Source organism: Gracilinanus agilis, chromosome 3 (genome assembly GCF_016433145.1).
Source record: "Gracilinanus agilis isolate LMUSP501 chromosome 3, AgileGrace, whole genome shotgun sequence".
NCBI classification, from domain to species: Eukaryota; Metazoa; Chordata; class Mammalia; order Didelphimorphia; family Didelphidae; genus Gracilinanus; species Gracilinanus agilis.
In genome coordinates this window covers 607,396,825-607,424,738 of record NC_058132.1, presented here as the reverse complement: position 1 = coordinate 607,424,738, position 27,914 = coordinate 607,396,825, and the positions used below count along the sequence as shown (strand labels likewise).

At 35.6% G+C, this 27,914-nt stretch overlaps 1 protein-coding gene across 1 annotated transcript in view; it reads left to right on the top strand.

Moving 5' to 3' along the window:
- ERBB4 (erb-b2 receptor tyrosine kinase 4) overlaps positions 1-27,914 on the top strand; it is a 1,378,308-nt gene that overhangs the window by 939,949 nt on the left and 410,445 nt on the right. The window contains exon 5 of the mRNA XM_044670735.1: positions 23,221-23,286. Within this exon, the coding sequence (XP_044526670.1) occupies positions 23,221-23,286 (66 nt within the window). The remainder of the gene's footprint in view (positions 1-23,220; positions 23,287-27,914) is intronic.

Below are 27,914 nucleotides of genomic sequence, written 5' to 3'. Positions count from 1 at the left end.
TCTGTTATACTCTATTAGCTTGCATCTCTGGCCCAGGAAGATTGGTCATAGAACCAATTGATCACAATCTATACCTTAGTGTCTTCAAGCAAGGTGCCATTCTTTCAGTCTTTTTTTCAACATATAGCTTAGCCCATCTTTTAAATCTCACACTCCAACAATTTTCCTCATTACTCAAGGGCTCTTACAATAAACCTCTCTGGGAAGGGAAAGAGGGTACAGAGACAAAGTCTAAAAGAAAGATAGTATCAAAGATCTTGTTTTGCTCATGAATTCTATAAAATGAATCTAATCTGGCTTCATTCTCTTAGTTATATGACCCTGAGCAAGTAACTAAACCCCAATAGCCCTTGTCCCTCTTCTGCCTTTGGACCAGTATTTAGTATTCTAAGATTTTTTGGTTGATTCCAAGACAGAAGGTAAGAGTTAAGAGGAAAAAAAAAAATATATATATATATATATACACACACACACACACACATATATATATATATATTATAAAATAAAATTAATTTGTTATTCCCAAAAGTTGGTAAAAGCTTGAATAAAACTATTTTTGCTATCAGAAATAAGCCACAAATTCATTATAATATTTAGAAATGAACTGCAAAGCACAAACTGAAATTTTTCTTGGAGTTAGGTTTCCCAACCCCTTGTGTTGCGAATTTGGGCATCTGGGACCTCTTTTATCTTCCAGTTTGGCTCCCAGGTGTTACAATAAAAATTCTCTGGAGACAGTATGTGAATTTATAATTATTTATTAAATATTGAAAGCAGGTTAGAAAGAGAAAAAGCACATCATCACTTGGCTAGTCACTGGAGCTCACTGCTCATCTTATGTCCCAGTTCCCCACTGTAGCATGGCTAGAAAAGAGAGCTTCTTCCTAGGAAAGAGATAGGAAACTTCCTTGATCCATAATATACACCTCATGTACTCCCATGATATCACTTTTTCTCAGTCTCTCTGGTTGGACAGATCTAACCTCAGTCAAGGTTAGAGTCTGGTCTTCACTATGCTAGGAGTCATGTGGGACAAGAGGCAAAGATCTTCTGAGATTCCAGGGAGTCCCAAAGCTTCTGCCTGAGGTCTTTCTTTTACAGATAAGCCGCAGGATGAAGTCAAAGGGTAGGGACTAAATGGAAAACTAATTCACTACAGAAACACCCCAAGACTGATCTTAGAGTACCAAGAAAAGGGGTGCAAACTAATGTTCAGTTCTCACACAGGTCTACCCTCTTCTGCCTTCTTCTTCAAAGTGTTGCAAGCTTTGCATGCTGTTTTGAAAATAAAGCAAAAAAAATGAGTTAATTATTTTGTTTTGTCTTTTAATTTTAACTTTTCATTTAATTTCTGTAACCATTACAGTCAAATAAACAACCCAGAGAAGCTTACTAAGAATTGAACCTCCTTAATACATAACAGGTGGCTTATTTTCTTCTGTGTAGGATACTGCAAAGGGGAGAAAGAAGGAAGTCTAGATATAAATATGACAAAAAGATGAAACTGACTGTGTTGTTAGAGAATCAACCTCACCAAATTAAAACTTGCTTTGGATCCAGAAGCCAGATTCAATTTGTACCTGTCCAGTGTTGAAAAGCATTTGAAAATGTTTTCTGCAGCAGGTTCAGAAAACGAAAGGATAGGATGAACATGACAAATGTCCAAGGTCTTTAATTTTTCGGTATGAAAATGAATAAAAACCTGCTCTTTGTTTACTCAGTATTTTCCCCACTACTTTTCTATGATTTGTTTCCTCTAAAATAGACAAAGATTTTTTTACAGTGTCTGTGCATTCTTCAAGTCACTGGGGAAGGCAAACTTAATTAATATTAAAGAATCTCACACCCTCTTAATAAAGAAAACTAAATAACAGGAAATAGTGGTAATGGCCATTGGTTTCTGGAACTCTTCATAAGGCCACCTGTTTTCATCTATTACAATTTGCAGTGAAATCCTCTTTGAGAAAATACTGAGGATAAAGAAGTGAAAAGGCTCTGTATAATTCATTAAAAGAAGGTATTTAAAACCAGGATTTCTTTTCTTTTCTAGTCTCAGAGTAGGGGGTATAAGAATTTTTATTTATTTATTTTGGGCCTAGAAGTAAAGAAAGAACAAGTCCTGAAGTTTTCCCTCACTTACATATTACTAGACTGGAGATGTTTGAGTTGGGATATGGAGGGGCGGATTGTAACAGCCTTTCACCATCAGTCCAGAATGGGAAATCTGCAATCCTAACTTGTTTGAGTCTCCTTTCATTCTCTATTTGTGGCAAATCTTTAGTATATATAGGCAACATCAAATTTTATTAGTTTTACAGAAATCTCTATGAGCAACAATGACTATAATTTCTAAGCATGCACATGTACTCAGAATCTCTTCTATAATCTGTTTTCCACACAGGTGCAAAAATAATTTTCAAAAACTATCAATAGGATTATGTCAATTCTTAGTTGTTGGAAAACCTTCAGTAATTCCCCATAACTTCTAGAGTAAAATATGAAATACCAGTAAGCCTAGCATTCGAGGCTCTCCACAGCCTGCTTTTAATCTATGTTTTCTGCATTATTTCCCACTGCTCTTCATTAGAGGGTCTATTTTCCAACCAATTTGCAATATTAGTTATTCTCCAAACTTAGCTCTTCATCTTCCTCCTCAATATTCTCCCACAATTCCTAGAATGGACTCTCTCCATATGACCCTCTTTCAGAATTTTTGTCTTCTTATATGACTCAGCTAAGGGTCCATTTTTCTCCTTAAATCTTGCTCCCCACACACACATTGGTTACTATTCTCTCCTCAATTTTCCTGATTTTATATTTATATACAAGTTGAATCTGCCAACTAAAATGTAAGCTCCATGAAGGCAAGGACTGTTTTTGTTTTATTATTTTCATATTGTCATTATTTTTAATCCTCTTATTTTTATTATCTCATTATTTTTGTTGTTCCCAGGGCCTTGCACACAATAGGAACTTTACAAGTGTTTGTTCAATTAAAATTTTAAAAATAAAGTTAGAAATTATACATGAGACATCTTTTTCTTCTCAAAATATATGTTGAAAATAATCAAGAGTAGATATGGGAATAAATGGAATGAGAAGTAAAATTAAATATACCCATTTGTATAATCTTTTTAACACCATTCCTTTCATCCTTTGCCCTTATTTTGTATTCCTAGTTCTTGTCGTAGTGCCTGGCATATAGTAGTTGCTTAATACTTATTGACTACTACTTTCCCTAAGATTTCTCTTGAGTTTCTATGTATTTTCTGTACATGTAGCCTACACAATTAGCTAAAATATAGTACAATATTATTTAGAATAATCATATCCTCCAAGTCTGTTTAAGAATAATGGGCAATCTACACTTTTAATGGGGGAAATAAAATGATGCATCTATTTTTAAAACCCTTAAAGCAATGCATAACTATTAATGATTAATGTAATTATATGTATATATTATATATGTATGTTTGTGTGTGTATATATATATATACACACACATAAGTAAATGTTGCTTTCTATTCTGATTTATTTAATACGTACCTTCTTCGCTTTGTGTGGTTTCCTATAGGTAGAGGTAGATGCAAAAATATTAAAGAAAAATAGATATCAGGTTAGTTTTTAATAATTTAATGAAGTATTTAAAATAGTAAATGGTTCACATTAATCCTTACATAGCTTTAATAAAATAATGTACAAAAATACATATGGTCTTCCATTAATAAGTTTGCTTATTAAAAATAGTCCATAACATGTGTTAAACACTTAATTTTATTTAGTAGCAGTAATATAAGAATAGGAATTTTTCCAAAGCATTTGCTTTCTGGTATAAATGCCCAAAAGAATACAGACAAGAAATATGAAGAAATATTGAATAGTCTATACCAGTGATAGGCAAACTTTTTAAAGAGGGGGCCAAAGGAAAGAAAATGCTCATCTGTCAGTCTGTTTCTAAGGCAACTCTTTCGAAGTTTCATTGTATTGTATCCTACTCATTGTATTAGTCAGATTAGGAATAATGTCTCACAGCTGGATAGAACATTTCAGGGGGCTGCATCTGGCCTGTGGGCCATAGTTTGCCCATCACTGTAATATACAATAATCAGAACTGTCTGCATATAGCTATTAAATGTTATTCAGTAAAGTTTTTTTGTTGATTTGCTCCATAACTAAATAGTAATACATATATTTATTGTCAGATACATTTTCTATCTTGCTAGGAGGAAATGAAAAGCTCTACATGTTCTTTTTACATATTACACTTATAGAAGATTCAAATATAGGGAGATTGAATGACTTTCCTGAGAAAATGAAAGGAGGTTAGTAGAGGGATTAGTTTAGATGACCTGCAGACCTGCAGTTTCTTTATTTTTAAGCTAGTTTACATATTGTCCAACTTATTTATACTATAAAAATCATTTGGTCCAAAAGATGACATTTCTTATCTCCTATGTTGAGTGTTTTGAGAAGACTAGATGGTTCAGTGGAAAGAGTGCTGAACCTGAAGTCATAGTTCAAATAAGGCCTGGAACACGGGGCAAGTCTCTTGTCAACCTTAAAACCAACCATTCAGCTTTGTAACAAAGACGTTTATTTCCACTGAGAAAATGAAAAATCACACTCGTGTGTGTGTGTGTGTGTGTGTGTGTGTGCAGGGGATGTAGATAGAACCAAAATTATCCCCCCACTCCTCCCAAAATGAAGGGTAATATGGACTGATATAGTATTTCAAGACAAATAATATGGAAAATTCCTACCCCACATAAGAAATATACCATTGATCTTTTGGAATGTACCTCTGGATCAGGAACATAGAGGAAAATGTGGGTATTCTTTAGGGCATGCTGACCTTTTAGGCCCTGAATATTGAAAATTAGTCATATCTCACTAGTCCATAATCTTGATGTTCTTGAGGAATTATAAATAACACAAAAGCCATTAAGAACTAGTTAACCCTCAACATATATAACCTTAGTATCCTCATCTGCAAAATGGGGCTAATAATAGAGGCCCTGCCTCTTAGACTTGTTAGGAGGTTCAAATGAGATAATGCATATAAGGCACTTAGCACAGGGCCTGGCATATCATAAGCTCAATTTATATGTTAGTTGATGTGGTTGTTATCATCCTGATCCTTCTCCTCTTCCTCCTTCTCATCATCATCACACTCAATGACTGGTCCATAACGGGCATCATATAAATGCTCATTTGTTTCCTTACTTCTTTTCCTTCTCTTTGGCATACCTCTCTCTGTACCTATTCCCTATCCTACCACAACTCTATGAAGAGCACTTCTTTATCAAAGACTGTATTAGGCCCTGGGGAAAATACAATGAAGAAAAACAAAAAACAGAGACCTGCCTTCAAGGAGTTTAACTTACTGTTTTGGAGAAATAACAGATGTATAGAAATGTCAATACAAAATACACATAAAATTCTGTGTAATGATGTGGTGTTTGCTGGTGGTTGGGGTTCTCCTTGTCACTAGAAAGCCTCTGTGAAAAGAAGTGATGCTTTAATAGTCTTACAGGAACATGGAGATTCTAAAACACAGAGGTAAAGTAGTGTAGACTTAAGCCAGCAGGCTGTGCCAAACTGGAAATTGGATAGAAAGAATGTTCTGTTTAGAAGGAAGGAGTAAGTCATTTTGGCTGAAACTTCAGGTATGTGAAACTTAGAATGTGTAAAGTGGGATGATAAAAGCATATTAAGTTTATAAAGAAAAGCTACATTTAGATGGTTGTGTTTTAAATGCAAATGAGCCAAACATGGGTGAGGTGTTGTATTTATTTTCTAAGTAATAGGGAGCTTCAAATTTATTTACACAAGCCTCTTGTGAGGGAGAGGGGAAGAAAGGAAGAATTTAGAGTCAGAAGTATGGTGTAAGAGAAAAGACCCCTGGACTTAAGAATTTTTAAGACTATTTGATATCTAGCAATATTGTTTTGTCACTAGCTGTGTGATATTAGGTAAGACATCAAATCTCAGAATGTCAAATTTATCATCTGTAGAAAATAAAATAAAACATTTATTCAAGTATCAAAGATCCAGAACAGAGGAGACGATCTAGCCAAGGCCCTCATTTTATCAATTCAAAAACTGGATCTCTGAGAGATTATAACATTAACCAAAATGACCTTCACGTCAATCTGAATAAAACAAAACTACCAAAGTAGGCATAGCAAAGGGTCTTTAATAGAGACAAGGGAAGATTATAATCTGGAGTATACATTGGGCTCCCAAAATGGGTAGAGGAGAATAGGATTATATAGTCAACTGAGGGGAGGAGGGAAGAGGCAGCCTGGAAAAGCTGTTATATAGTCTATAAAGCAGAGATGGGGAACCTTTTAGAGACCACGTGCCATGCCTCACCCCCTCAGACTGAATGCCATGAATCCCCCGCCCGGAGACCAAGTGCCACCCCTTTCCCCCCATTACCCCAGATACAGAAGGGAGAAGAGGAGGGGAGTGGCCCAAGCACTGTGCTGCTCAGGGGAGATAGTAAGTACTTCAAATGAGCTGCTGGGAAGTGAGGGTGGGGTGATGGTGAAGAGGAAGGGACCAGCTCTACCTTTGTCCCTCTACCTTTCCAGTAACTAACTCTAGTGGGCAATGGAGCCCATCTTTGGCGTGCATTCCATAGGTTTGTCATCATGGCTATACAGGAAGAAATTGGGAGGGGAAGCTAGAGATTAGGAAAGTGGGGGAGTGATACTTGCTCTCAAGAAATTCTGGATTCTAAAAAAGAACTAGATAGTAAAGACAATAGTTTGCAGCAGTGATATCTGATAGTCTTTTGTTTTATTTATAGTCATATAGGTAATAAGTTTTAGAGGAAAGATTTGAACCTAGGTCCTAGGATTCCAGAGTCAGTGATCTTTTCACTGTAACTCAATGGAACCTGAAAAAATCACATAATATGACCACACACACACACACACACACACAACAAGAACCCAGTTTTTCTAGGTTATCTCTAAAATTATCTCCCTACTCTAAAATTCTGAGTCTTCTGTCCTTAAGATTTTATTGTTTAGGGGCAAAATTCAGAATCAAACACTTTAGACTATCACCATAACACATTTTATATCACTTTCTTGCAAACATCATTGATTTTTAAGGCATATTTCCATTCCTTTGCCTCACAATGGAGATAAGATCAGGACTATTTGGTGATGTGGGTTTTTGTTCTTTCTATAAGGATCTTACATTCTTTGTTTTATTCTTCAACAGTTAAGTTCTCAGATGAAAGAATATTAGCAACATGAGATGTGAGATTTTCTAAGTGATAAGTGTCAGGAAGATTTGTTTAATACACTGTTACCAAACTATCCAATCTTTTCCAATTTCTTATCCATTTTTCTTCGTTATCACTCTCAGTAAAGTCCCTTCTCAAGCCCCAGCCAAAAGATACTATTTTTTTTTACAAAAAGCTAACTTCTATCTCACATTACAAGAAAAAAAAGAATTTCAAAAAATTAAAGACCTTTCCTATTGGAAATAATATTGTCAGTAGAAATTCACTTAAATCCTGCCTATTACTAATGAGCATTGTGGCCTTAGGTATGTCATTAGAGCCCTCTAAACTTTTTTGTCCATAAAAGAAAAGTTACTTTGTCAAATTGAAATTGGGAGACCCTGTTTGGTCAACTTGAAAAGTCCTTTGCCCTGGAGAGTTCCTCTATAGCAAAGTCTTAGACTTAAATATTTCAGAATGAATAACAGACCTAAGATACTTAAATGACTCTAGTTAGGTGTAGCTAGGGGACCTAATCAAATGCCCCTTTGTCCTGGTAGTTTCTCCCTTGGTATCAAGGTCCTTTCCCAGGTAGCCCAGCCCTTGGCTGGACCCTTTCCTTTGTCTATTGTAAAATATCTATCTCTCCCTAATAATCCTGTCTTTGGTTTTCCCTTTCCTTGTAGCCATGGAAATGTCAATCAATCATGCTTCCATGTCCTCAGTTCCCCCAAAAGGTATATGTTATCATCTAGAATAATGATCCTCCCAGGGATATGTTCCCAGAGTTCCAGGATATAGGCTTTGTAAAGTTCTTGGAGCTGGGCTCTTTTTGGTGGCCGAATATCAGACCTATCCCTTTCCTGATTAAAGATTTGTTTTTACTTCCCGGTTAAGATGGCAGCAGAGTAGAAGCAGCTTGCTTAACCTCTCCTAACCCACACATACAGGACTCCTCAAGAAGACATAAAAACAAATTCAGATGAATGAAGGGACCCCACAACAGAGCGCAGCATTGGAGGTACATGGGATCGGGGCATTTCCATGCTATAAGGGGGTGAAACAGCTCTCACTAAAACATGAGCTGAGCAACCCCCTCCCCTCCACACCACCCACAGTGCCAAAGCCAGCACACAAGAGCTAGAGCAAGCTTGGGGCACACATTAAGTCCTTGGCAGCTACCTGGGGTCACCAGGGCCTGTTCCTGAGAGCAGCAAGACTTAAGACCCCAAAAGGCAAAAGAACACACGGATTTTGAACACAGACCCTGAGCTCAGGCGTGGACGCAAGTGTGGACTCAGATCCTGAGCGCAGGCGTGGACATGGAGCTTTGGACAGAGGAACAAGCAAGGGAACCACCAGGAGGCTTGACCTTGAGAACAACTAGACCTGTGACCTCAGGAGCCTAAAGAGCGCAGACAGACCCTGGGTATGAGGATAAACCAGAGAGGGCACCCAGCTCTTATAAAAATGTAATAATTGGATAATTTAGATATTGTATAGATGTATATTTAAGGTGTGGACTCCAGGAATCAATAATTCAGATTGATTCCATAATTAAAATAGACCCAAGTCAGGATCGGGTTTAAGGTAGTTTGTTTACAATTAAGAAGGTAAAAGGTAGGGAAATAAAAAGAGGGAGAGGCTAGCCTGGCCCTACCTGAGGCCCGGGTGGAGAGAGGATTGAAGGGCTAATTAAACTGGGCTACAAGCCTCAAGGCCTTAGCAATTAGGGAGGCAAGAAGCCTACTTAAGATAGAGAGTCTGGAAACGCCAAGGTAGGCCCAAGAAGTCAGCCTAACTTACCCACGTCACAATTCAGAGTGGAAGCTGCCTGAGGTCTCAGCCGAGATCCTTCAGCACCAAGATATTCAGAAAGGCAAGAGAACTGGGTCTACAACCAAGGATCACCTACCCATCAAAACTAACTATATACTTCCAGGGGAAAATTTAGGCATTCAACAAGATAGAAGATTTCCAAGTATTTGCACAGAAAAGACCAGGACTAAATGGAAAGTTTGATATCCAACCACAAAAATCAAGAGAAACATGAAAAGGTAAATAAGAAACAGAGCTGAAAGAAAGAAAACTCATATTTTTTAAATTCGCCTCTTTAAGGGCTTCAATATGATCTAATTATTTTTATTCCTATGTGGAGAAATGTTATGTATAATTCTCTGTAAGGAACTCTATTCACTATTATAGTATTCACTATTATAGTAATTAGAAGAATAGGGAGAGGTTGAAGTACTAAATGGTCTAAGATGATATGGGGGTGGGAAAGAGGGGAGTGAATAGTAGAGGTCACGAAGAGAAATTTGAATGAATAAAAAAAATAGGATATTCTATTACACACAAAGAGGGCATGGGAAAGGGAATGGATGAATACTATTATAAGAAGGAGAGGAAGAGAGCATTAAGAGTTAATATTTAAACCTTACTCTCAGTATAATTAACCCTGAGAGGGAAGAGTAGCTTTATCCATTGGGATGTAAAACTGTATCAAACCCTACTGAGAAAGTCAGAAGGGATAAACCAAAGGGAGCAGGGGAGTGGGGAGGTCAAAAAAGGGAGGGGAGAAGAAGGGGGGGGGGAACTCATTAGGCCTTAAAAATAAAAAGAGGGGAATAATAAGGGAGGGGGTAGAAAGGGAAGTAAATCAAGGGAGGGGACAAGGGTTAATGGCTTAAAGGAAACCACTGCTTTAAAAGGAAATAGCATAAGAAGAAGAGGTAGAACTAGGAGAGGATACCAAAATTTTGGCAAATACACAACTGATAATTATAACTCTGAATGTGAATGGGATGAACATGCCCATAAAACAGAAGCAAATAGCAGAGTGGATTAGAAAACAAAATCCTACCATATGTTGTCTAAAAGAAACACATATGAGGAGGGAGGAGGGTGGACATACACAGGTTTAAGTTAAGGGCTTCAGCAAAATATTTTGGGCTTCAAATGAAAAAAAGAAGGCAGGAGTGGTGATCATGATTTCTGACAAAGCCAAAGTAAAAATAGATATGAATACTAAAGACAGGGAAGGTAATTACATCCTGATAAAAGGCAGTATAGACAATGAGGAAATAACAGTGCTCAATATGTATGCATCAAATGGCATAGCATCCAACTTCATAAAGGAGAAACTGACAGAGCTCAAAAAGGAAATAGATAGAAAACCATACTAGTGGGAGATCTAAATATTCCTCTTTCAGACCTAGATAAATCAAACCAAAAAATAAATAAGAAAGAGATAAGAGAGGTGAATGAAGTCCTAGAAAAATCAGATTTAATAGATATGTGGAGAAAAATAAATAGGGACAAAAAGGAATAAACCTTCTTTTCAGCTACACAGGGTACATTCACAAAAATTGACCATGTAATAGGGCATAGAAACATCACAAACAAATGCAAAAGAGCAGAAATAATAAATGTAACCTTCTCAGATCATAATGCAATAAAAATAATAATTAGTAAAGGCACCTGGAGAGGCAAATCAAAAACTAATTAGAAATAAAATAATATGATTCTCCAAAACCAGTTAGTCAAAGAAGAAATCATAAAAACAATCAACAATTTCATTGAAGAGAATGACAATGATGAGACATCCTACCAAACTCTATGAGATGCAGCTAAGACAGTAGTCAGGGGAAAATTTGTATCCTTGAGTACATATATTAACAAATTAGGGAGGGCAGAGATTACTGAATTGGGCATGCAACTTAAAAAACTAGAAAGCGAGCAAATTAAAAATCCCCAGATGAAAACTAAATTAGAAATACTAAAAATCAAGGGAGAAATTAATAAAATCGAAAGTAAAATAACTATTGAATTAATAAATAAGACTAGAAGCTGGTATTTTGAAAAAACAAATAAAATAGACAAAGTACTGGTCAATCTAATAAAAAAAAAGGAAAGAAGAAAACCAAATTGACAGTATCAAAGATGAAAAGGGAGACCTTACCTCTAATGAAGAGGATATTAAGGCAATCATTAAAAACTATTTTGCCCAGTTATATGGCAATAAATATAGCAATCTAAGAGATATGGATGAATATTTACAAAAATATAAATTGCCTAGATTAACAGCAGAAGAAATAGAATACCTAAATAATCCCATATCAGAAAAAGAAATTGAACAAGCCATCAAAGAACTCCCTAAGAAGAAATCACCAGTGCCAGATGGATTCACAAGTGAAATATGGTACTGATTCTAAGCCAGGTAGATCAAAAACAGAAAGAAAACTACAGACCAATCTCCCTAATGAACATAGATAGAAAAATCTTTAATAGAATATTAGCAAAGAGACTCCAGCAAGCGATCAAGAGGATTATACATCATGATCAGGTGGGATTTATACCAGGAACACAAGGATGATTCAACATTAGGAAAATCATCCACATAACTGAACTTATTAACAGTCTAAACACATGTTTATCTCAATAGATGCAGAAAAAGCCTTTGACAAAATACAGCACCCATTCCTATTGAAAACACTGGAATGTATAGGAATAGAAGGACCTTTCCGAAAAATAATAAACAGTATATACCTAAAACCATCAACAAGCATCATATGCAATGGGGATAAATTAGAAGCCTTCCCAATAAGATCAGGAGTGAAACAAGGATGCCTATTATCACCTCTATTATTTAACATAGTACTAGAAACACTAGCAGTAGCAATTAGAGAAGAAAAAGAAATTGAAGGTATCAAAATAAGCAATGAGGAGACTAAGCTATCACTCTTTGCAGATGATATAATGGTCTACTTAAAAAATCCAAGAGAATCAACTAACTGCTAATGGAAATAATCAACAACTTTAGCAAAGTTGCAGGATACAAAATAAATGTACATAAATCATCAGAATTTCTATATATTTCCAACACATCACAGCAGCAAGAGGTAGAAAGAGAAACACCATTTAAAATCACCCTAGACAAAATAAAATACGTAGGAATCAAGCTACCAAAACAAACACAGAAATTATACGAAAACAACTACAAAACACTTTCCAAACAATTAAAACTACACCTAAACAATTGGAAATATATTGATTGCTCAAGGGTAGGACAAGCTAACATAATAAAAATGACCATTCTACCCAAATTAATTTACTTATTTAGCACCATACCTATCAAACTACCAAAAAAAAATGTTTTTACTGAATTGGGAAAAACTACAACAAAGATCATCTGGAATAACAAAAGATCAAGAATATCAAGGGAAATAATGAAAAAAAAATGTGAAGGAAGGGGCCTAGCAGTACCAGATATTAAAACTGTACTATAAAGCAGTGGTCATCAAAATGGTATGGTACTCGCTAAGAGATAGAAGGGAGGATCAATGGAATAGACTTGGGGTAAGTGACAGCAACAAGACAATGTATGATAAACCCAAAGAGCCCAACTTTTGTGACAAAAATCCACTATTTGACAAAAACTGCTGGGAAATTTGGAAAACAATATGGAAGAGATTAGGCTTAGATCAATATCTCACACCCTACACCAAGATAAATTCAGAATGGGTGAATGACTTGAATATAAAGAGGGAAACTATAAATAAATTAAGTGAATACAGAATAGTATACTTTTCAGATCTTTGGGAAAGAAAAGATTTCAAAACCAAGCAAGACTTAGAGAAGATTACAAAAGGTAAAATAAATGATTTTGATTATATCAAACTAAAAAGCTTTTGTATAAACACAAACAATGCAGCCAAAATCAGAAGGGAAACAACAAATTGGGAAAAAATCTTTATAACAAAAAACTCTGACTTTATAACAAAAAACTCAAATATACAAGGAGTTAAATCAATTTTCTAAAAAATCAAACCATTCCCCAATTGATAAATGGGCAAGGGACATGAATAGGCAATTTTCAGATAAAGAAATCAAAAGTATCAATAAGCACATGAGAAAGTGTTCTAAATCTCTAATAATTAGAGAAATGCAAATCAAAACAACTCTGAGGTATTACCTCACACCTAGCAGATTGGCTAAAATGACAGAAGGGGAGAGTAATGAATGTTGGAGGGGATGTGGCAAAATTGGGACATTAATGCATTGCTGGTGGAGTTGTGAACTGATCCAACCATTCTGGATAGCAATTTGGAACTACGCTCAAAGGGCTATAAAAGAATGCCTGCCCTTTGATCCAGCATAACATTGTTGGGTTTGTACCCCAAAGAGATCATAAACAGACTTGTATGAAAATATTTATAGCCACGCTTTGTGTGGTGGCAAAAAACTGGAAATTGAGGGGATGCCCTCCAATTTGGGAATGGCTGAACAAATTGTGGTATGTGCTGGTGATGGAATTCTATTGTGCTCAAAGGAATAATAAATTGGAGGAATTCCATGTGAACTGGAAAGACCTCCAGGAATTGATGCAGAGTGATAGGAGCAGAGCCAGAAGAACATTGTACACAGAGACCAGTACACTGTAGTAAAATCGAATGTAATGGACTTCAGTACTAGCAGCAATGCAATGACCCAGGACAATTCTGAGGGATTTATGGTAAAGAACACTATCCCCATTCAGAGGAAGAACTGCAGGAGTGGAAACAGAAGAAAAGCAACTATTTGAACACATGGGTTGAGGCGGACATGATTGGGGATGTAGACTCAAAACTACCACACCAATGCAGCTATCAACAATTCGGAAATAGGTCTTGATCGATTACACATGTTAAAATCAGTAGAAATGTGCATCGGCTATGGGGGGGGGGGGAGAAGAGGTTGGGGGATGAAGGAGAAAGTAAAAGCATGAATTATGTAAACATGATAACTTTTCTAAAAAATAAATATTAAAAAAAAAGATTTGTTTTTTTCTGACTACTTAAATAGTTCTGTGTTTTTTTCCAAGTTAACAACTTGAACAGAAATTCTTAACATAGGGTCAGTGAACTTTTTTTTTAACTGACTTCCAATATAACTGATTTCCTTTGCAATGCTACATATTTTATTTTATGCATTTGAAACTATTATTCTGAAAAGAGGTCCATGGGTTTCTATACATTGTCTCTGTCACACACAGAAAATCTTAATAAACTTTGGTCTAAATCATCTCTGAAATCCTTCCAACCCTCACATTCTATGACCCTATAATTGTGAGGTCTCAAATCAGGTTTTCTTTTTTAGATTTCACTGTGAAGGCTGCTTTCCCCTAAAGAGGTAGAAAATCTCTAGAATATTTGTATTATTACCATGAAAGTATTTTAAAATAGCATTACAGTATTTTTTGTGACAGCAAAGACCTAGAAATAATGTAGATGTCCATAAAGTGGAGAGTGGCTAAATAAATTGTGACACATGAATGAGAGGAAATATTATTGTATTGTAAGAAAGATCAAACATGACAAGCACAGAGATGGAAAGTGATAACAGTTTAGGTTAGAAAACACTAGCAACATATATAGTAATTAAAACAAGTAAACAGAAAGGACTATTGCAATATAATTGACCTGAAAAGTTGAAAAAATATAATAATGAAACTTTGATCAAAAGAGAGAAATGAGACAGCACCTGCTTTCACTCTTGAAAAGATGGAGATGGGGCAGCTGGGTAGCTCAGTGGATTGAGAGTCAGGCCTAGAGCCAGGAGGTCCTAGGTTCAAATCCTGCCTCAGCCACTTCCCAGCTGTGTGACCCTGGGCAAGTCACTTGATCCCCTTTGCCCACCCTTACCACTCTTCCACCTATGAGCCAATACACAGAAGTTAAGGGTTAAAAAAAAAGTAAGAAAAAAAGAAAAGATGGAGATTCACACCTGTGGACCCTGTCATATAACATCTGATATAGTTGGGTGTTTATGTCATTGAATTTTTTCTTCCACTTTAAAAAAATTGTTAATGGACAGATCTCCAAGAACGGGAAGTGGAAGGAATACAGAGGGGAAATGCAGATAGTACAAAAACAACAGCTTGTATACAGGACTAAGTGGGCTTCATAGAACCTAAAGATTGCAGTTGTAAGGTTTATGTATTTAACCTGAGAAGGATGGAATTGGTTGAGTCAGGTTTTGTTATTCAGTCTACCACATGACCCTGGAACTTTCCTGCAACAAAATGGGCTAAAGTAAATGATATTTTGGCCAAACAACTCCTTCCAATAAAAAAAAAAAAAAAAAAAAAAAAAGATTGTGTTTTGTTTTTACTCCGTAGTGCATAGCAGTTAGTATAACAAGGTAATAATAATAACATAGTTGACATTTGTATTATACTTAAAGATTTACAAAGCTTTTTACATCCTATCACTTGGTCTTTAGACATAAAATGACTTTACCAAAGTCACATAGCTAATAAGCTTCTGGAGCAAGATTTGAACTCAGATTGTCTTGACACTGAATCAAGCACTCTTCATTTTGCTATCTGCTGCAAGATAGAATAAGGTAAGGGGAAAAAAACATATATCCAGATAAATGCTCAAAACATTTTAACTATGAACACTGGAGAGTCATTGAAGGACTAAGAGCAAGGAGAGGATATGATTAGTCATACACACTATTACATAAGACAACAATGTTACTAAAAGAAAATTTAAGATTTTCAATAGGTTATGCCCTTGTTGGGCTTCGATATGAGGAAGATATGAATTGACAATGAAAACAAAGCGGAGCATTTATAATAATAATAATGATTATACTCCCCCCAAATAGAAATATATAATTTGTTTAATTATTACCATTAAGATATTTTGAAAAATAATATTATCCGACCTTTTTTTGTGAGAGCAAAGAAATAGAAACAGTCAGTGTAGTAGCAAGCATATTCCAAGTATTTATTGTTCTTGATGGAGGCACTAAATAGAAGGTATACTTCTATTCTTCCAATTGGCTTTTCTGATTTGTTCAAAACTCTTATTCATTATTTCAGAAATGCATTTGACACTGATTGGAACTAATTCTGTTCCACAGTAGGGGACATCATATACTCTAAACTGAGCTAACAGCTGTAAGCATTGATAATTAATGGCTTCTAATAGCTCTCTTAATGAAATATTAGATCATTTCATATTGCAAGCTTATATTTTTCATTATCAAGTGAATGACTACAACTCATCAAAATAATGTTATTGATAGTATGGTGGGGGAAAGCAACTTTTGGTAAGAAGTTTGACTTTAACAAATAAAATTTTGAATTTTTCCCATCCCTGTCCTTTCTTTTTGGAGTGACTAGTAACTTTTTCACTGATCAAAATATTATATGATGTATTAACAATAAATTAAATCTACAATAACTAAGAAGCATTTAGCCTAACCATTCATAGAGGAGCAACTATTTGAATAAAGACTTCCTGTTGTCCTATGATATGCATTTAGAAAGTTGTACAACATATAGAACTCATCCATAATGTATAAGGGAATTTTTTTATCTTAACTTAATCAAGTACTTGGAGTGTTCCACCCTTTTGATTTAATCAGTCTGGAACTTGTGAATCCTTTTGATAAGAGTTCACACTATCAGAGGACAGGAGGTGGAGCCCACAGACACTGACCTCCTGGGCTATGCTAAGAGCATTCTGAGGATCTTCTACTTCTACTAAATTGGTGGCTCTTGCTGAGGGAGGACTTCTGTGTTGGGGTCTTCTGCATTGGAGGAATTCTTCTATCTTGGATTTCTGCATTAGAAATAGGGACCTGAGGGAGCCTTTGTCAGAGTTGGATTTCTTGGGATCAGCAATTATAGGGTATTTAGGTAGGCAATATTTTCTACCTCCTTCTTACATTTCCCTTTTTACTATCTCTACCCTGCTATAATAAAGCTACTAATCAGCCTCAGGACTTAAGAGTTAATTTTATAAATGGCAACCATAATAATTTGTTTCAACTCATAAATTTAGTCAAACCATTTGGTCACCCAATTTTAATTATTACAATAACTATGAATGCCCACATATATGTGCACATATACATGTGTACAATATACAAAAATAAATTGTGATGATATAATATATGTGAGCACTATGTGTATGCATATACTTTACATATCAAGACATAAAGACTGCCTACTTATAAATAGAACTTATATACACAGAATAATAGATTTTATGTATGTATAGATATTATATCCACATAATGACAGATCTTGCAAATGGACACTGAAGTAGAGCTAAAATTTAATAGAAATTTAGCAGAAAAATTTGGACATTAATACACAGCTGGTGGAAATATGAATCAATTTAACCATTCTAGAGGGCAATTTGGAATTATGCCCCAAGGGCTTTAAAAGAATACCTGCCCTTTGATACAGTGGTACCACTGCTGGGTTTGTACCCCCAAAGAGACAATAAGGAAAAAGTCTTGTGTGAAAATATTTATAGCTGCGCTCTTTGTGGTGGCAAAACATTGGAAAATGAGAGGGTGTCCTTCAGTTGGGGAATGGCTGAACAAATTGTGGTATCTGTTGGTGATGGAATATTATTGTGCTCATAGCAATAATGAACTGGAGGGATTCCATGTGAATTGGAATGACCTCCAGGAATTGATGCAGAGTGAAAGGAGGAGAACCAGGAGAATATTGTACACAGAGACTGATGCACTGTGGCACAATCGAATGTAATAGACTTTTCTAGTAGCAATAATGCAATGATCCAAGACCCAGAGGAACTTATGAGATAGAATGCTATCCACACCCAGAGGAAGAACTGTTGGAATAGAAATATACAAGAAAAACATAAGATCAATCATGTGTTGAGTGGAGATTTGATTGGGGTTTTGGCATTAAAAATTCACTCTTTTGGGGGCAGCTGGGTAGCTCAGTGGATTGAGAGCCAGGCCTAGAGACAGGAGGTCCTAGGTTCAAATCCTGCCTCAGACACTTCCCAGCTGTGTGACCCTGGGCAAGTCACTTGACCCCCATTGCCTACCCTTACCAATCTTCCACCTATAAGTCAATACACAGAAGTTAAGGGTTTAAAATTAAAAAAAAAAATCACTCTTTTGCAAATACGAATAATATGGAAATAGGTTTTGAACAATGATACATGTATAACCCAGTAGGACTGCTTATTAGCTCTGGGAGGGGGAGGCCGGAGGGAAGGGAAAGAACATGAATCATGTAATCATGGAAAATTTTTCTTAATCAATAAAACATTTTCAAAAAAAAAAGAGTAGGTATGTATAAATAGGTATATGTGTGAATGTAAATTAAATGGGGAAGATGAAGTGGAAGAAGCCTGGAAAGGTGTGGGGAAGAAGGTTATGGAGGGACATGGTGGGACCGATACCTTAGGAAAATCACTTTCCTGGCTAAATGGAATATGTGCAGAAGTGGCATTATGTTCTACTATGTCACTGTAGGTTAGAAAAGTACTCCAGTCATTTCCTTTTAAAATTTTATCTTCACAGAAACTATTATCTTCCCACCTCTTTAACTAGTATAAAGTAATTTTAACAGACCAAAACTGATGTGTTTATTAAGAATTGGAATTAGCAGAAACAAAATGAATTTGCATAGCTTTTAGCCAGACACAGTTAATGGTACTCTTTTTATTCTTTTTGGGACTTCCTGCCTTTTTAAACTATTCAGCACACCTATGGTATTAATGGGCAGCATAGAAGGCAGCAACACCAAAATTAAGTCATCTATTTGCTCTCATATTGTCAAAGTGGCAGACTAAGCTTCTAGTATGGGCATGAACTCTCCCACAGATCAGAGCAGCTCCTAAACACTGTCTCATATGCCCATAGTTTTTGCTTAAAAATCATTTTTATGGAAATAGTTTATATATGTTGTTCTTTGTAAATATTGTAACCCTGCTGGAGGAGCCTTGGACTAGAAAAGATGACATGTAATTGTTAATACCCTTTTTTAAGTGACTCCTTTTGCCTTAGAAGCTTCTCCCATCGTACCACATCCCCCTTTCGGGGATTGAACTCGGAACCTTACCTTATAAGACTGACACACTGCCTACTGCACTAAAGAGTCACTTAGCTTTTACCTTAGGGTCCACTATTCAGTCTGAAACTGCTAGTCTGAGATTCCCTTCAGGGTTGATTCTCATGGGAACAGGGAACAAGTCCAAGTTTTGGGGTCTCCAATTTACAAGCTAGACCTAAAACTTGGGGTTCATCAGATCCCAATAAGGCCACAAGTTTGGGGTCTCTAGATTCCATGTTGACAGTTCCACGATATATACCCACATAACATCACTGAAAGAATATTAGTATTTTAAATTATATTTAAATTTTTGTTTATATTTAAATGTTTATTTTAATTTTAATGGTTAATATATTCAAATATTTAAATTAATATTTAAAATTATATTTATCAGATAGAATTTGGGGATCAAGGATAGTGCATAATTTCCCAAATCCAATCAGATCTTTATTTCTTTATCAATTAAATTTTATGCCCAGATTCCTATCTGTCTTCAATGTTTTTCCATGATCTATGTACTACTGGTAAGTTAACACAGTGGACTACTTTTTGGAATACATATAAGATCTTGTTAGCTGACACTGTTAATCCATTTCATTCTTCCTATGAAGATCACTGTACTAATCTCTTTTGAGAGTTAGAGGCACTAGATCTAGGAAGAAATTGTGATGGTCATAACACAGCCATTCTCAAACAACACAATTGGAAAAGAGGGATTCCCTATTGCTGTTGAAATCTTCCAGATGCTACTGTTTCAGAATGACAGTGTGCTGAAGTATATTTTATTTGAGAATGTTGAATACGTGGTCCTCTAAGTGTGATCATTTAATTTAGAAATGTGCTGAGCACATGCTTACTTCCCTACTTTGCCTGTGCAGTTGAGGAAAGCGGAAAAGGAAAAATGCCAACACTATTCCCAATGAGGGAAGGAGACTGACATGCTTTTCCTTGGGGTACTGTAAAATATCTCTATATAAATGCAAATAATCCCCTGAGGTGTCCCAATGAAAGCCTATAATACGGAATGGACACATTTTAGTTCTTTAAAAATGACTCTGAAGATGCTTGAACACTTACCTTCAAAGGGGTTAGGACTTAGGAAGTGTTAAATGGCTTTTTACCAAGTTTCTTTAAAACACACACACACACACACACACACACACACACACACACACACACACACACACACACACACAACTGGTCCCATTGGCTTTGAAAGAGAGAAAGAAATATTTTCCCCATAAAAATCATGGGGATTTGGAGGTATGAAGAGAGACTCACAAGACTGGGAACTTTAAAAGGACTTGTTAAGGGGGGGATGAATGGAAAAAGAAGGGTGAGCGAGTAGGACACCTGATCTAAATCTAACCTTCTGGTATCCCCATCCATATATAGTGTTTTGGCCATAAAGAACAAAACTAAATGTTTTATTAGCTCAAATGTAGATCAAAAAGCCATAGAATAAATGACAGATCATCCCCTGCTTCAGAAATCTGCAATTAACAGACCACTTAATGGGTCGATTTAATGGATTTTAGCACTTCTAGAGAAACAAGGCACCCATTAAACCCCACACTAGCTATTTTCTCATTTTAAAAAAAAGTTTTGTGCCATGAAAAGTTTCCAGCCTTTTCTGTTTTTCCTCACAGTCTTTTCTAATTTCCGCTGTTATAAATCAATTTAGATTTATTAGCCTTATACAAAAGAACTCCAGTAGGTTCTTAATAATAATTATCGTTATTACTGATTAAAGTTATATTATTCATGCCAGATGGAGCCCTTTTCCTGTCAGCCAGAATGAGTTTGCATTATGTAGTTATAATGTGTTTGTGATCTAAATAAACAGATGGCAAAGAGTGACAGGAAATTATATGCCGATGATGTCAGCAATAGCACTTCACAGGCATAATTGCCTTAAATGAACTGTAATATAGCAAGGATCCAATGCTTTTATAAAGGTGGCTGGAATACAGTACATATAATTACTGTATAACCTAATCAGTAATGTCATCCATATCTAGCTGAGTAGAAGGATGTAGGAGGAGCTAGGTGAAAACTTGTGTGTTTATGTAGAGAGCTAGAGAGTTTTATCAACAGCCTTTTGACTTAGATAAGTTCAAATAGACACATATGAACAAAAAATGTGGTAGTGGATCAGGTTGTTAGGTCTTCCAAGTTGAAGAATTTTTACATTCTTTCAGAAAGGAGATGGATTAAAGGAGCAGAATGTGACCAATTTTTGGACATGGTCAGTAGGGAAATTAATGTTTTTGAATACACACACTAGCTACTTTTTATAATTTGTTAACCAATACATTATTTTTCCTGTGAGGAAGAGGCTTATGGGAGAGAAAAATAAATTATTTGTAATTTAAATTTAAAAAGACCATAGTTCTTAAATTAAAATGAGACTGTAGCCTAATGTCTGTGTCATATCTACCCTTTTCAAAAAAATGAATGGCTATATAGTTAATGTTACAGCATCTATCCACTAAATATCTTCTCTTTTAAAACTGACTATAGAGAATAAAATGGGGTAGGAAAGCTCTCAAAAATTCCACATAGACTTGGTTTTACCTTACAAATAAGTAAAAGGAAGCTTTATATAGTGGAATATAAATTCAAAATATATTAAAGGGATTCTAAGACTGAGATTTATATCCCATTATTGCTCCTACTTCACTGTCACTTTGGACAAGTGAATGGAAAGCAGGATGGAACAGTGGACAGCATTTGCCTGGATTCAGAGAATCTGCATTTAAATCTCTTTTCTGAGGCTTACTAACTCTCTGACTTTGGACAAAAGTAAGTTAGCATTTTGGGGTCACAGTTTCCTTCTTTATAAAATGAGGGGTCAGGACTAGATGGCTTCTTAGGTCTTTTTCAAGTCTCAATTTGTGAGCTTATGAACTTCTGTGGGTCTCATTTCTTCATCTCTGAGATGGGGGTTTCTGACAATATCATCTCTAAGGCCCCTTTCACCTCTAGTAATTCATGAACTGGTGAAGTCTATCTTAAGTGTTCATTGTCCATATTATTATGACAGAGAGCCTGAAGAAATCAGATTTGTTATTGTTCAGTTATTTTCAGTTGTGTCCAACTCTTTTGGAACCTATTTTGTACTATCTCGGCAAAGATTAGAGTGGTCTGCTATTTCCTTCTGCAGCTCGTTTTATAAATGAGGAACCTGAGGCAAAAACTGTTAAGTGCTTTGTCTAATGTTACATAACTTGTAAATGCCTGAGGCAAAAGTTGAACTTATGGAAGATAAGTCTTCTGACACCAGGCCTGGTACTCTGTCCTTTGCACCACCAAGCTACAGGTTACAACAAACAAAAAAACAAACAGGTTTTAAAGAAATTTAATGTCTTCAGCTTTATTTTTTCTTCTATCCATTGAGTTCTCATTTGAATCTGCCTTTTTGGAAGCTGTCTATTTGCTGTCAGCAAATGCTTGTAATAACATGCTCATAAGGGGAAAAAAACAGTTGAGAGGGATAAAGGGCACATTTGTAAATGGGGAAGGTCCCACATCAAATTCTGCAAGCTAAATTAGATTTTATAGACTGTTGGATTTTAAAAAACACATGTGAGAATATCTTAGTACATAAAGAAGTAAAAGATTATGCTTAGAACTTTTTCTTCTAAGAAGCATATTTCTTAGAATATATTATTAATGTCTGTATAGTTTTCAGCATGCTTATTTGAATATTAATTTCATCTCCCCTGACTGGGAGTTAGTATTAGATATAGAACTCCCCAAAAGATCCAGGGCAGCTCTGTTAAACAAAGTGAAAACTTGTTTCATGTACTTCCTTCCTTTTCTCCCCTTAAAAGGACTTGCATGAAATTCCACAAATTCAATCTTTTTGTTGGTTTTATATAAAATGATGGGAGGTTTTCAAACACTACAAGATGGTGCTCCAATACCATATATATTTGACATTCAGGCCTTCCTTTTTAAGTGGACTTTTTATGGGCAATGTTTCAACTCTAGTGCCGCATAAAGATTCTCATAAAGGAGTGAAAGTCGTTTTCCTTGAATGATCACTCCTGGTCAAGAATTGAAAGATTTTAATTTACATACTTTTTCTTCTGTCCTGTAGGTGGGAGGTGCCACAAGTCTTGCACTGGTCGATGTTGGGGACCCACAGAGCATCACTGCCAGAGCCGTAAGTCATTGATACTTGAAAAAAAAAAAGAAAAGAAAGAAAGAAAGAGGAGAATCAAAATACTCATTTCATATTTTTCTGTTGTCCTATGGCATAGGAAAGCATAGCATGTGTCCCATTGCAGTACTTTTTTTCATTATAGAATGATACCTATTTCTTTAAGTAAAAGAAATAACATCCTAACTTGGTTTTTTTTTTCTATTGTGTGAATTAACGATATCAGACATAAAATTACAGATATTTTAGTTATCCTTTCAGAGGGTGAATGTTAGCAGAAGAGTAACATCATACTATTGGAAAATTTGTGGTAGTACTAGGGACCTTTATGACAGAGCACCAATGTATTGCTTTTTTCTTTTTACTCTGAACAAATAATTGGCTGAATCTGTGATCTCAAGACAACACGAATTTATTAAGCACCTTCTATAATCCAGGCACTCAAGATATAAAAGAAACACAAAAATATTACCTGCTCTCACAGAGCTCATAGTTCTGTAAGGGAAACAACAGGCAAGCAACTATGATCTTATTTCAAGGATGAGCTCTCTACTTAGTGTAATTCGCTAAACCTACTATGCCTTATCAGGGAAGTAAGGGAAGATACAGCCAGTTTAGTAGCACATTTTGAAAGGGAGGGGAGATCAGGGCAACAGCTTGAGAACAAAGAGGTAACGAATTTGAGTAGAGAAACACAGAGAGCTAAATTAAATAATGAATGAAAAATAAATCGAAATGGGGAAGAAAGGAAACTAAGAAATCAGTGGCAAGGGTGCTGACCTGGAAAAAATGAGAGGAATCCGGGAGGAAAGCATAATCAGCATTGTCAAATGTTGCAAAAGAAGTAAAAAAGGAAGAGTTTTGAGGAAGAGTGGATGGAGATGAAGTAATGAGGAGATAAAAAATGATGAATGAAGCAGAGAGAGATATGGAATAATAGGAAGTTATTACTGGATAAAGGAATTTCAGAATCTTTTATTATGAAAGAAAATAACTTGTAAGTTATGGTAAAATGAAGGGTGTAACAGGTACCTATTTAAGTAGAAAGAAAATGCATATAGCACAAAACAGGGCAGGTTCAGGGTGTGTATCTGGAAGTAGAGACTGAGATACCAGCATCCATGAGGATTGGGAAAAACTTCATATATTAGAAGATATGCGAACTGCCTTTGAAGGAGCCTCTAGACATTAGAGGTGAAAGTGAGAAGGAAGACCATTCCAGATATGGGAATTAGGTTATGCAGAGGTGTAGAGATGGGAAATCAAATCTTGTGTCTGAGAAAGAGCAAAAAGACCATTTTTATCTGAAGTGTAAGAGTGTGGAAGCAAGTAGACTGCACCAGAAGCAAGCATTCGCCATAGGTACAATATGGTGCTCTGGAAGTTCAGAAGAAGAAAAGATAATAAAGTTGAGGATGGATTACTTGTTTCAACCTTTATCAGGGTCAAGGAAATGACATCTTCCAAGAGGTATCTCTTTCTGATACTGAAAATGAAGCAGGAAATATCTTGTGTGTCAGTTGCTGGTAAAGAGCAGTGGCAAATGACAAATGTGCTGAGTCGTGGGGAAAACAAGGCTCTGATAATGGATGTCTTGTTAGTGGGCTAGAGAAGTGAAGAGGAGAGAGCCCAATGAAAACATCTTGGCCTGAATGAAAATGGTTGGTAAACAAAAATCCAACTACCTCCAGGGTTTTACAACATTTAGGAAATGAGCTGAGATATGAAGGGAAACAGAAATTTTAGAGAAGGAAAATGAAAGTGATTTGTAGAATTAGCAGAACCTGAAATTGAAAGTAGGAGTATTCCTACAATTTGCTAGAGATAATCACCCTCAAATCTGGCAGAGCCAGCCTTGGCAATGAAAAGGCTTTGTGACTTAATTTGTACACTTGGTCTGCAAGCTGAGGTTAGTCTTGATCCTCTGCTGAATAATTTAAATATCTCACACTTTGCTGTTTTTCCCTCCAAAGCACTTAAAGATTAGCAACTGTTCCCTCTGGGGTAACCCTTCTTCATTTTTAACATATTTGCAAATAGTGGTGCCTTTATAAAGTTTCCACTGAAACACCATCCAAGACCAAGTGAAATGTGATTAATGCAGGCACTGCTTTTGTTGCTGGTGATGGGCCAGTCAGTGACAAGAACTTTTGGAACAACATTGGTGGAGATTGCTTTAAATTGGATTTATTTCTGGTGCTATATGCTAGAGATCACACTAAGTTATGGGCTTTGTGTGAAGATTAGAGTAAATTGGACATCTGTGGAGACCAAAAGCCTGTAATGCATTTGGAGTTTTAGATCCCACCTGAAAATCAGCAGAGGAAAATGGCTTTATGATGCTATTTAACATCTTTCTCCTCAATGCTCATTTGACATTAGAGAGGCCATATCCCTATTTAAATCTTATTGAAGAATGTATCCTTTGTCCAGTTGCCAAGGGTTTGTATCAGGCTTTTGATCAAAACTAGAAGCTGCGCCTCCTGTGGACTTGTGACTCTAATAGCACGAAATGTTTAAGGTGGGGAAAGTCATGGCACACCTTGTTATACAGCACAGCTTAAGTAAATTGATTCAGTGGATTAATGTACTCATGTCAGACAGAGGAAAACTTATCAGTGGAACTGAAGTCTGAAGCCTTTGCATGTTATGCTGTAGGCTTAGTTATTCCTTTAGCTTAAGAGTGACAACTCTCCATTGGTAAGAACTGAGCCCCAAGATCTGAGCCTTCTGGGTGCTGATATGAGGGTGGCTAAGCCTTGAGAAATCAATAATGATGATGAAAGGAACAAAGTTATCTCAGGGCCAGCAAGATATATGAAGCCCCCTTATCTCATTTAAAATAGTTCCTGCTTGCCCTTTTATCTTTAAGCACACTATCAGCCTAGCTTTATAAGGTCTCCTATTGTCAGACATGCTTGTTGTTTCATCTCACATATGCCTTTTGTACTCTTAGGAGCTGTGTCATGCTAGCTAAACACTGCATTATAATGGAGGGAAAATGTGTCACCTATCAAAGTAGTAGTTAGTAGTTCTTTAAAATTATCACCAATTCAAAACCTGGCCCTGTCACCATGTATGTGTGAAACCAAATCTCAGCTTTGATTACTCCTCTATAAAAATCGTATTACTTATATAAATTTCGAATATTTGTTATTATTAATATTAGGTAATGATTTTTTTTAAATTCAGCAGTAGATGTGGTTTGTTGGCTACATGCTCATAAATTTCCAAACTACTACTCTTAAAAGTATCATTTAATTATTATGTTATGTAAAATTAAAATTAATATTCAATAACTCCAACTATTATGTTTTATAAAGTTTATTAATAATCACTTGAAGTAGAAATAAAGAGAACAAAAGTAAAAACCTGAGTAAAAAATACCTGAATAAAGTTCTCCTGCCTCTCACCTCACCTCATCTCCATCAGTAGCATTTCAGGGAGAAGAGAGCAAGAGGCGGGGCTACACAAAACTTATATCCTCCCTACATTGCCATGTAATGGGGGAAGGAACATGGGAATCTGGGAAAGAGCTTCTGGGGAGAGAATTCTAATTATACAGTTATTTATATATATGTATATATATATATATACAAATATATATATATATTTCATTCTTTAAAACTCTTATATGTACATATATACATATATACACATGTGTATTTATATATACATATATAATTTTACTTCATTTGATCTGAAATCTTAGTGATGAGAGTATTGCCTTCAATGGTGATGATCACAACCCATCCATACTTTCTTATGCACAATTTTGAATGGCTTTTATTCCCCTTCTTAGATACAAATCACTGTTGGTAATATTCTTCAGCCTAGATATTTTCCAAAAAATGCCTCATTTGTGCATGTTAGGATCATTTAATATTTCTTCATAGATACAAATAAAGATATAGTTTTGTTTAATGTTCTGATTCGTGATATCAAATTATACATAAAAGAGGGAGATGTATGCTCACCCTAAGACTGGCTACTTCCAAAAAGGATATCCTATCCAGAAGTAAGTTGGAAGTGAAATTTTCTTGAGATGATAAATTATTCCAGATACTTCTTCTAATAGATTAGTTGATACTGATTCGCTACAGCTCAGAAAATAGTGTTATCTCCGTGGGATCTATGGGTATTCAAAAAAGATAGATTTAATACTCTAAGAAGGGGAAAAGATAGATAAGGAATGTTGCTCAGTAATTTTCAGTTGTTTATCTGACTCTTACTAACCCTATTTGGGGTTTTCTTGGCAAAGATAATAGAGTATTTCACTATTTTCCTTCTTCAGCTCATTTTATAGATGAGGAAACAGAGGCAAATAGGATTAAATGACTTGTCCAGGGTCATCCAGCTAATATGTATGGGACACTAGATTTAAACTTGTCTTCTTGACTAGACTCTATCCACTATGCCATTTAATTGCTCTGGGTAAGGAATATTTGTTACTTAAATTCTGATCTGTAGCTATTTGACAAATTCATTACACTAGTCCATCAGCAATGTATAATGTATAATACATGTATTATGCATATAATATATAATAATATATATGTATGTATAAATATGGAAGATAACAGTATGGCTTATGTTTAGGGAACTGTATAGGGCTTTCAGCAATTCTATAT